The 11,738-nt window shown below is 35.0% G+C and overlaps 1 protein-coding gene across 4 annotated transcripts in view; it reads left to right on the top strand.

The window, feature by feature from the left end:
* Positions 1 to 325: 325 nt before the first annotated feature.
* Rab28 (RAB28, member RAS oncogene family) overlaps positions 326 to 11,738 on the top strand; it is a 73,312-nt gene continuing 61,899 nt past the window's right edge. For 2 of the 4 annotated variants that reach the window (XM_034509142.1, XM_034509143.1), the window contains exons 1-3: positions 326 to 626; positions 4,936 to 5,032; positions 10,069 to 10,157. In XM_034509142.1, the coding sequence (XP_034365033.1) occupies positions 552 to 626; positions 4,936 to 5,032; positions 10,069 to 10,157 (261 nt within the window). In that variant the 5' untranslated portion in view covers positions 326 to 551. The remainder of the gene's footprint in view (positions 627 to 4,935; positions 5,033 to 10,068; positions 10,158 to 11,738) is intronic. The other 2 variants (XM_034509144.2, XM_076938432.1) reach the window with 1 other exon arrangement.

Here is an 11,738-nt window from a genome sequence, read left to right as displayed (position 1 = left end):
GCGTCCCTGGCTGCCCAGAGACAGACCCCGCCCCTTTGCCGCTTCCAGGCTCCAGGTTTCCATGGCAACCGAACCGCACCATGCTCCCGCCCCCTTGGACTAATTCACTCATGTGCGTTATGTTCTCAGACTTCATGGAAACAAGAAAGAAGGACGGGACGCCCGAGATCTACTATGCTCTAATGTCGTTTCACTTCACTGTAAAAAAAATGCTTGCTTTTGTCTCCTAGCCGATGTCAGCGGCGAGCAGACCGGGACACCGGGTCTGCTTCTACGTACTCCCCCATCGCGGCGTGATGGTTAGAGCGGGGGCGGGGTGTCTAGTGTGTGACGTACGGGGGCGGGGCTTTCTGGGGGCGGAGCCCTGCTGGGGGAGGGGAGGAGGGCAAGATGGCGGGCGGTAAGTGATTTTCCCTGGCTTCCTTCAGGGCTGAGGAGACACCGGGGCAGGGGATCCACTCGCGCAGCCTGCCGGCCTCCTCACCCCCGTCCCCGGAGGCCTCCTCTTTCCCGTCCTCCACTTCGGGGACGGGCCAGCATCCTCAGACACCATGTCAGACTCTGAGGAGGAGAGCCAGGACCGGCAACTGAAAATCGTCGTGCTGGGGGACGGCACCTCCGGGAAGGTCAGTCCTCCGGCGGGCCCGGCTCCCTGGGCTACAAGGAATCGTGGTCGGGTCAGGCCTGTTGGGCCCTCGGGGAGCCGAGCGCTGTCCAGCACCGCGTCCTCCTCAGCCGTCCCTCACTCAGACTCGGCCTGGCTGGCCTCAGGCCGCGGCCTTCCTCGCGCCTGCGCCCTGTGCGCGTGCCCGCCGCCCGCCGGACCAGGCCAGCTCCTGGGGTGGACCACTACCCAAACCCACACGAAGGGTGAAGGGTGCCGGTGCGCTGGCCGAGTGCGCTCCGTACACCTTAGCTGCCTTTTTAGTGTCCTCGCTCACTTAAGTTCCATTCTCAGCACCAGTCAGTGCAAGCGCTCATTCAATTGCTATTTATTGAGTTCCCGCGGTGGTCAGGATGTCGGGGGTGGGGGGCTGGGGGGACACAGGGACCTCTGCCTCAAAACCTAGCCTTCTGTGACCGTTGGTTGCCGGAATGAATGGGCGCGTGCAGGAGAGAACCCGCGGGCAGTTAGCCCCCCACCTCCTAGGCCGGAGCTCTCGCCCCCGAAGTTGTGAACTGTAATGGGATCACCATTGCCTCAGTGCCGGGTACTGGCTCTAGAGAGGGGGTCCCCAGCGTCTTCGAGGGACTGCGGTTTACCTTCCCAATAAAGTGGGTGTATAGCCTCTTGTCTGGGCTCCCTCACACCTGCCGCAGCACTCTTGGGGAAGGTAGCTAAAGTTTCTCTTCCTCTGCTCTGCCATCGTTAGGTCTTCATGGGAAACAGTTCTCCCGCATCTGGGCCTGCTGGAGTTGGACCTGGTTTCTGTGGTGACAGCTTTTGCATCATTCCCGGAAGGAAGCTTTGCACACGCTTTTGTGCTTTGGTTCTGAAATTTGGGTTCCTAGGGCTGCTACAGAAGGTTTCATTCTTCTGCAAAATCTGGAGTCTTCTGTTAACTCGTTCCTTGGTTTCCCAAGATGCTTGGCTGTAGAGCACTGAAGAAAACTGTTTGTGATTCTATTGTTTTGTTTTTGTTTGTTTGTTTTTTTGCAAAGAACAGCTTGACTGCTTTTGTTTAGGAAGTGCATGAAATATTATGCACTCAAACTTTTCGAAGAAGCAAATTGTTGTACATCAGCAGCATTATTTCACAACTTTAATTCAATAGAAAGCTAGATTATTGTATAGGTTTCATTACTTAGATTTTCTTTTGAACCACACATTGTGTTTTTGTTTCATATATTCATTTGAATTCAGTGAACAACTGACCTTGTTTTTCATTTAAATCCATGACACTTGATTATACTATTATCTCAAAGACCCCCAGATTGCCTATTAAGTCTACTATTTTTATTTTTAAAATTAAAATATATCTCATCTAGTATTTAAAATATTTGATATTTTCCTTAAAGTTTTACTCATTTGTTTGCTAATATTTAATACATGCTGAAATTTATTCATAGCATATATATGTACACATATATAAAAATGTAGAAGTCATACATTATTTTGCCTTTGTTGCAAGTTTAGTGTAATTAGTTTTAACCTCTGTTTAAAAATTCTGTCCAGTGTTGAACAATGTATAATTTTTTTCTCTTCTGTATGGTTGAGCTAGGGTTGTCATTCTGCGTTGAAGAATGAGTGATCTTTTTATGGTGCCCTGACTCAGCCTTTATCTTCTTAAGTAATATATTTTAAAATGTCACAGCATTTCCTTCTCTATACCTTCTGAAGTGAGCCTCTGAACCTTAACTGTGATCCATTATTACCACAGCAAACTTCGTTTCCTATCAGTGTGTTCAGCTCTCAGATTACTGACAGCACTGTTCTCCACCTGCTGCTTTTCTTTCCCTTTCACAAAACTTGGCCTTGCTTTCATTCTTATTTGCATCCTCATTTAACTCTTTGCCGTTTTTGTAGTAGTTGAGCACTCAGCATTTTATCCTCATAGGTAGAAGCAATAAAGAACAGCACTGGAAAGACCAGTAGCAGTTTCTGAAAAGATGCTTTGTTCATTTTTTTTTGTCTTTCCTTTCTGTTTTAGATTTTCAATTTAATTACACATTTCTTAAGATTTTTTTGAAGCAAAATATTCTGTTATTATAATAAATAAAATGATACCTTTTTGGTATCCTCTTGGTGTATAGATTGGATAAAGAATGTTTCCCAAACCAACAGAAACACCGTGTATATACACACATCAGCAAGCAAATAGAAATATTTCAGATATGATAGCTGGTTGTTCACTCTAAGAAGGGCATTTATACAGAAACTTGTGAGAAATTATTGAATATGAAAAATGACACTAAGGATAAAGAACTGAAGAGGAAGTGCCTCCCACAGATGCCGTTGATTCTCTCATTTTCATAGCAAAATGTCAGATGATTTAAGAACCTAGATTACTACCTAGATGTTACTACCTAGATTATGACTTTATTACTTTGAATTTGGAAGTTCTGTGATTTTGAGGCTTTGTGTTTGCCTCAGAGTTTTCAAGGCAAGGCTTTAAAAAAATCTAGAAATCTTTTTTTCAAGGAAAGAACTTTGCTCAGAATCTTTATATATATATATATATATATATATATATATATATATGGAAAGATATATATATATATAATATATTAATAAATGAAGTATTTATTAGGTTTCATTATTGCATTTTTCAAATAAATTTTGTTTTGTTGTTTTTCTTCCTTGTCTTTGTGCTTCCCCACTCACCCTTGTATACATTTCTGAATATTACTGAATATAAAAACAATACATTAGAGAATCTTAAATGAAAATGAAAAATATCTCAACTAACAATAGGTTGTACATGTGCCTTATTTTCTTGACTTTTAAATCTTTCAACCATTCATATGTGAAACAGTTAGAATACTTGCAGTATTGTAAGTAATGGTATTTTCCTCTAGACCACTGAGCCTCTTTGTAGATACTTTGGTGCTTTATGTTTGCCAGACTCAATGGAGCAATTAAAACTGACCGAAACCCCAAAGATCTTTAAAAAACACATAGCTCCATCTTCTGTTTTGGTTTCTCATTTTGATACTGTTACGAGCTTCAGTGATATAATCCATGTAGTGAGTTTATTTCTAAGTGTTTGGTTGAACATCTTTCATATGGAAGTGCTCAATGAATACTTGGTGCAAAAATCTTAGACATTTATTATAATCACATTATTGGAATATTAAAGACTTTGAAGTTAGAGTGTGCAAATTGTCCTTTGTGGGAAAAATATGACACTTGTGTAAATGAAATGTAGCTCACTTTGCTAAAAGGACTTGAAATATGGCCAAGGGTTCTTTAGAACTTCTGTTCTAATATCACGATTAACCATTTATCCTAAATTTTAAAGAACTGACTTTTAAAATAAAACAAGACTAAAAGAAAAAGAAAAGAAAGAGAAATCAAAAAACATACAAAAAACCTGACAGCTTGTCCTGAGGATTAGTGTTGCTTCCTTCCTCTACCTTTGGATAGGCTTTTAAGTAAGAACAGTGCATTTGAAATTCTTCGTTCTGAGTTTAGAATAATTTCAGTTGTTACTAGGAGTGTATTTCGCATTTATTAGAAATGACTCTCTAAAGGAAAGCCCTGGAGTCCTTTAGTGAAATTTAGAGCTTTTATTTAAAACATGAATATATGTTGTTTATAATATCTTGTGAGTTGTTAGTATTGTTTTCAGATAAATAATAGTTATTTTGCTTGTTTCCTTCTAATTTCAGAATGCTAGCCCTTTTATTTAAATGATACACATTATCATGACAATTCTGTATAATTATTTTTGCTGTCTTAAGTATAGAGAAAAACGAATACAATGTTTCTTGTAGAAAAAAACAAAAAAATTGTACAAGTAGCTTTCTCTTCCTTAATCAGTGTTTCTTATTATTAGCTAATAGTACAGCTATCCAGCTCTCCTCAGAGCATGTAACCTTAGAAGAAAACTTCAAAGAGTTCTCTGAAAATTTTATCGAAGCAATATGTAAAATTGAGATCTTAATCATATTTGTTGCTTTAGTTCCCTTTTACAATTCTCAGAGTCTAATTTCTATCAAGGAGAAATAGCTTGAAAATCAGAATACCTAATGAACTTTAACTGATTAGATTAGGCTGCTGTTTCCACTGCTGGTTATAGACAAGTGCAGTATTCCTGGGGAGGGTGAGTTTCTACCTTTGTGACTAATTAGAACTGCTAAAGGTTGTTTGTTGGATTAATTAAAGTATACATGTTAGGATTACTTAATAAGTTTAGAGGTGTTCTTATGTTTATATATTTTTTTTAAACAAAGAAATTAATTTTGCTATTCTGTGCATCCATTTTTTTTTAGACCTCCTTAGCTACGTGTTTTGCTCAAGAGACATTTGGGAAACAGTACAAACAGACTATAGGACTGGATTTCTTTTTGAGAAGGATTACCTTACCAGGTGAGACTATAAAACGTACAAGATTGTGTAAGTCTCATTCACAGGACAACCTAGTTAAGAGACTATAGAACCTTACCTGTATGAGGTTACATAAGTCTCACAGAAATATGTACAAGAAATTAGCTATCATTAGCAACTAGTATGAGAGTATACTGTCCACTGGGGTAAGAAAAAGTTTATACATTTCTCTATTCTATTGCTGTTACTCTGCACTTTTCTTTTTTGAGAATAAACAATAGTTGCTTATAAAATTCCAGAAAGCTTTAAAAAAAATCAAATGCTATACATTTGTTGACTGCTATTGTATTAATTAAATGTAAAAATATCAGGAAGGATTTAAAAATATTATTTGGATTAGATTCTGTTCAGTTATTTGTTTGGAAGTTGGAACAGAAGTATAATGTAGCTATGGAAATTCTGTGCTCTAATATGTGAATGCTGTTTTATGCAAGGCAGCATGAAATTGCTGGCATTTAATAGACCACTAAAATTTAGGGTCCCTAGGCACTCATAAAAGTACAGTTTGAGCATTCACGATGTTTCAGTTCACCATGCAAAGAAACTATTTAGATGCCAGTTGCAGCACATTTTGTGGGAAATACAGGGAAATAATAACACAAAGAGAGTGGTTTATGTTTCAGGTTAGTTTCTGAACAATTGGAGCTTTAAAATGTATCCATTTAATTTCAGTGATTAAATGACATATTTCAAATATCTTATTAGAAGTAGTTATCTTGATTGATTTTTTCAAAACCATCACTGTCTTGTCTGTGAATTAAGTGGTTGCAATTGTAATATCTGATTTTTATACTGAAATGTGAATAGGTTTCAGTAGTATTGGAACTAAATCCCCTCTCAAATGCCCCATCTATTGGTAACTTCCTATGAAAATTATAGAGCAGTTAAGGAAAGCTTTTGGCAATTGGAGATATTGTTGATATCTCATTACTTCTATCTCCTGTTATATTTTTGATGGTTTATGATTAGATCTCAATCCAAAATAGGTTAGGTGGTACAATATGAGAAAAGAAAATCTAAATTCTAATGTTTTCCATTACTCAATTATTGTTCAGAGGTTTAATGAGATGCATATGTGTAGTTTGTTCATTATTTCATTTATTTTCTTTTCCTGTATTTAAGATTGAAATATTATTTTACTTGCTCATACAGAGCGAGCAGTTACTAATAGAATAGATACCTGCACAGCTTCTACAGCACGCACACTGAAAACATAATTGCGCAAGCCTGACTTAGTGATTCTAGTTGTTGGATACCCCAATATGGTGCTTTGTTATTAGTTATTTTCCTGGGATGATTAATTAGTCAAAGCACCAAGTTACTTTGTTAGTTTTGTTTAAATTTTCTAATCTTTAGTTGAAAGGCAGAAATAAAGGAACAAAAATTTACCCAAGTATTAATATTATAAACAAAAGATAGTTGTGTATATTTTGTATATATGATACAAAATATCTGATCTGTTGTACAATATTATGAGTTCAAATATTGTGACTACTTTGTAAAATATTGTTGATATTTTTGAAATGCAAATTTATAACATGTTTAGATTTAGAAAGATTTTAGATTAAAAATGGCATTAGGAAATGTATGCTTTTAATGACTGTATGTTTTAATTTTCCTAATGAAGTTTGATGAGTAGGATTCCAGAGAAAAATTATATATTTTTAGAAGATAGTTTTAGTTATTTAAAGGGTTCAAAATTATCACAGATTTTAGTTAAAAATTGTTTTAGATTTTATATTTTGATTAATATAAAATTATATTTTATTAAGTATATTCTCTGCGTACTCTGGCTCCAGTTTCAAGTCATTGTAATGTCTAAGGTATGATAATTAGTGTTTGTATCATTTGTTAACTAAAACATTACAGGAAACATTCTTTGAATTTATAGTAATATAGCATAGCATGTGAATTTAGTATTTGTTATGAGTTTTGTCACATTGTTAGAGTTGTAAACTCCCTGTCTATTTATTCACATTTTCCTCATGCATCTGTTCAAGGTCATTTCTTTGTGATTCTCATCCATTTTAGTGTATTTCACAATCTGGTATGCTGTATAGTCTGGATGCAACCACTGTGCAGATTTTGCTGCTTAAAATAGTGTATCTGTTAGTCAGAGATTCTGCTGATAGAGCTTCTTAAGAGCCTTAGTCAAAATACCTTCAGGAAGCCTGTGGTACAGTCCAGTAAACAGCGCTCGTTCTACTGTGAAAAGGATTTCTGAGTCTTTGGCACAAGAAGTGGGCAGTCCTGTGTTTTTGAGTTCCATCGTGACTATGTAGCACTTTAAGTAAGGTTAACCAAAGCACCAAGTGTACTTATACAAGGTCACTGTTGAATCCCTGTGGTGGCTTTGACTCATGACAAATGCAGCTGACTTGTATTTTATCTTTTAATATAAATGCTACTTCATTTAATCTTTTTCCCTAGTCACATGTCATTTCTTACAGAGGACAGGGATTTTATAGCAGTTTGCATTTGAGATTAGAATGCTGACAGATTATTTAATGTTCTTTATTTATTAAATTTTTCATTTTAGAATATATTACATTGATCAACTGAGCATCTTTGTATAGCTTTATAGCTATATCATATTAAAAATATAATAGCTATTGCATGATGTGCCAGCAAAAACTTAAATGTAAATAAGTTTGAATCATAGTTTTATATTATTTTTGGTCCTCAGGTAGAAGGTACCCATTTTAGTTTTTGTTTTTTGTACTAGTAAGTCTAAAATTAAAATGTAGATGTTAAAGAATTTTTCTAAGAATATGAAATAACTATGATGATAATATTATTCATTGAAGGTAAAAGCCATAGTAATTTTTCTTGCTAGGTTTTTGCAATAAAAGTTATATGTTACTAATAATTCTAGGGAAATTTTACTTCTTAGTGACTGGAATCTATAGCTTAAGAAAATAAAATGGAAGCAAATAACAAAAAGTATTTATTCAGAAAGATAAAATTTTTAAAATTACCTTCTTGCACAAATGTGAATCTTCTAGATAAGAATTGGGTATCTAACTGGCTGCTTAAGTGACTCTCACCAGCATTTGGCAGCACACAGTTAAAAGGGTTCCTGAAGTTATAGCAAAACTGTTTATAATGTGTAATTCAGAGAAGCCCTGGATATCAGAATGAAAAAGAAGAGGGAGAGGGGAAAGAGTGTCATATCTGGATGCCAGCTTAAGCAGTAGGGATTATTGGTCCTTGAGGAAATGAGATTAAATACTTAGTAATTATTGTGTGGCCTGAAATTTTACTCTGTGTGCATTACTATTGTGGAGCTCTGTCTTTTGCTGTAAACTGAGGACTTCAGTTTTGCAAGTGAAATGAATAGACTGCTGCCTGTTGACTGCAGGCTTCCAAACCTCATCCATACCTGTCTAGTGATGGTTAGCTTGTTCCCACCTGATTGGAGATGGCATCAGAAAAGATGACTTTAGCTTTGGTTTTCATAAAATTAGAATTTTAAGAAATTGGATTTATACAGGCTAATAGTCTGTAATATTTGGGTTTCAAATTAATAGAGTTTAAGAACATTTTGGTCGTTACTCACAGTGCTGGAGCTGCATGTATAGCAGTGACCACGGTGATAAACCTCAGTAGCTTTCATTAGTGCTAATGGCTGTTCCTCCTGGACGTCTCTGTGCTGTATCAGATAGAAATCTTGTAATACAAGTCCACAGAAACGAAGCTGAAGTGTAAAACTTTGCTGATCAATTCACTGTTGTGCTTTCTCTTCAGAAGTATACTTAAATGGTGAAGCAGACATTCTCAGATTTTAGTGTTTTACATTGATTTAAAAATTTATGGTTTAAAATATGCTTTATTTTTGAAGAGAGTTAATTTTCTTTACTTTATAAATTTTTATTTAAAAAGTTTTTCAGTTTGTGAATCATTCTGAAAGTACCAGGACAGGCTTTGGAGAAAACAGTATAATTTTATGTGAAAAAAGTTTGAAATTTCTAACTAATATATAATGTAGATAGTCTTTGACTTTTGTAGCTTAATAATTAGTTGTATTGTTAAGAGAGTAAAGTTTATTTATTTAATTTTTATTCATGTCAATATTTTGTAAAATGTATACATTAATTCAAAGATTGCCTTTTAGTGTTCTTGGTAGCTTTTTAGAATAATGCTTGTATGGGATATGACACTAGATTACTATGAAGGCTTTGAAGGACATGTAGTAATTTGTCTCAGTCATCATGCTTTGTTCAGGTATGAATCATGGTTTAGAAGTATACTGTGCCTGTAATCACTGTTTGAGCTCTTAATAGAGCTCTTTAACATTGATATTTTAGAGATTAAATACTAAAACCTAATTATTATGTTTACCTTTATATATAATAGCTGACATTCAGATTAAAACTTCATTTGAACAGAAATTATGGGTGCATTTTTATAGTGTGTTTAGAACATGTGGAGTTTAGAACCAACAGTTCATGAGTGATTGGGTAGGTTGGTGTATAAAAACTTTTATCTTTATATTGAAAGTATTTTTTTTCTCTGTAAACATGTATTTTATATCATATATTTATATATTATATATTATATTTATATTATATTCTCTGAAAATATTTCATTTTGTTAAGGCTTACATTTGTAAATTAATGTATATAGTACTTTATTTATTTTAATTTTGTTTTGTGAGATGAGTCTTACTCACTGTGTAGACCTGGATGTCTTAGAACTCTAGATCAGGCTGGTCACCAACTCATAGAGATTCTCCTGGAATGCTGGGATTAAAGACATGTATTACCATGCCAGGCACTGAATTTTATTTTATATTAAATTATATATATTTCCATAGAAATATCAGGTAAAGTTCCCCCAGCACAATTTGTTTGACAGCAGTGTTTTCAGTTTTAAATATCTGACCATGTAAACTTGCAGAACAAAATGCAAATAGATATCAGAGTTTATTGTTGTTACTTAGTGCTCTCTGATACTGTGCCTAGCTGTTAGATTGTTACTCTTTTGTATTCCTATTTTATATTATTTTTATATTCTAGGAAATTTGAATGTTACTCTTCAAGTTTGGGATATAGGAGGGCAGACAATAGGTGGCAAGATGTTGGATAAATACATCTATGGAGCACAGGTATGACATAAATTCTATGATTATCTTAATATTTTGAATATTTTCCTTACAAAAGTATGCAGATACACATTATACATACATAAACACAGAATGTTAATTTTAATTTTACTTTATTTAATGTGTATGTATTTTAAAAATTAATTAATTTTTAATGTATTTTGCTTGCACATATGTCTGGGCATCATATTGTATGTGGTGCCTAACGAAGCCAGAAGAGGGCATCAGATTCTCTGGGACTGGAGTTACAGATAGTTGTAAAGCTGCTATGTGGGGGCTGTTAAACCTATTTTCTCTAGAAAAGCAGCCAGGGCATTTCTCCAGCTGGCTAATTTCATTTCTTTGGTTTGTGTCGAGACAGGGTGTCAATGTGAAGCTCTGGCTGGATCAGGCTGGCCTGCGACTCAGAGGTCTTCCTGCTTCTGCCTCCCAAGTACTGACATTAAAGGCATAGGCTACCATGTTTGGCTTGCTATTTTGATTTTTATCTGATATGTAGATTTTATATGTGCTAGTTCTTTCGTTTTGTTCTTTCCAGACTACATTTGCAATGGTTTGGTAGAAATTGGAAAATACTTTAAAACTCTCTTGAACTTATTTTACTAAATACTATTGTTGTTGGTTGAATAAATACAGTAATTTTGTTTCATAACTACTATTAATAAGCTGACTGAAATACGGAAAGGGGTATTTCATTTTAAGTTGAAAAGAACAAAAGATATATCAACATATCTGTCTTTTTGAACTGTGTATTGGCTTATTAAATAATTATAAGTCAGATTACTGTTTGTGACCTTATTCTGTACCAGACAAGTAGATATGATTTTATGTATGAAATAATACAATAGTTTAATGATAATAACAAAATGTTTTCAGAGGAAGTCTATGTATAATAGAAAATGTATATTAGCAAAACTCTTTAGGAATTATTTTATTTTAAAGATACCCAGTGAAGAATAATTACCTTTTAAATGCTTTGACAGATTGTTTTTTCTTTTTGACAAAGATGTTAAGGATGCAGTAATGCTATTTATGCCATTGTCTACTGAAGTGGCTTGTTTGTAGGTAGGTGTAGAAGTGCATGGCGCTTACTGCACCCTTACACAGGATTTGTGTATGTACTATTTATTTCTGCTTCTGCTTCTGGTTTTAGTCTGCAGCTTCTCCATCATCATGAGACATGAGGGTAATCTGTAAATGTTCATAGTGCTTTATTGGAATTTGGTGTTTTAAGCATAATTTGCTTTAGTGAAACTATGCTTCATATAAAAAATGAATCTGTAGGATAAAGACAGAACTTTACACAATTTGCCTCTTATCTGTAACAATGGAAAATGGAATCTATTTTACTCTATAAAATATTGAGAAGTATAAATGAGATGACAGGGTTCTGGATCATCTGTGATGGCTCCAGAGGCAGTTCTTTTCACTTAGGTTTGACTCTTAAAATGTTCTTCTTTGTCTTTTGTACATTATCTTGTTTCTTTTGCAAGGTCTGTTTGCTTATGGTTCACATTTATACTTGTGCTTATATGACCTCATAGCTTATACACATTAACTTTTTAAAGTTGTAGCTCGTTCTTT

Source organism: Arvicanthis niloticus, chromosome 7 (assembly GCF_011762505.2).
Source record: "Arvicanthis niloticus isolate mArvNil1 chromosome 7, mArvNil1.pat.X, whole genome shotgun sequence".
Lineage (NCBI taxonomy): Eukaryota > Metazoa > Chordata > Mammalia > Rodentia > Muridae > Arvicanthis > Arvicanthis niloticus.
This window is presented reverse-complemented; position numbering and strand designations above follow the sequence as displayed.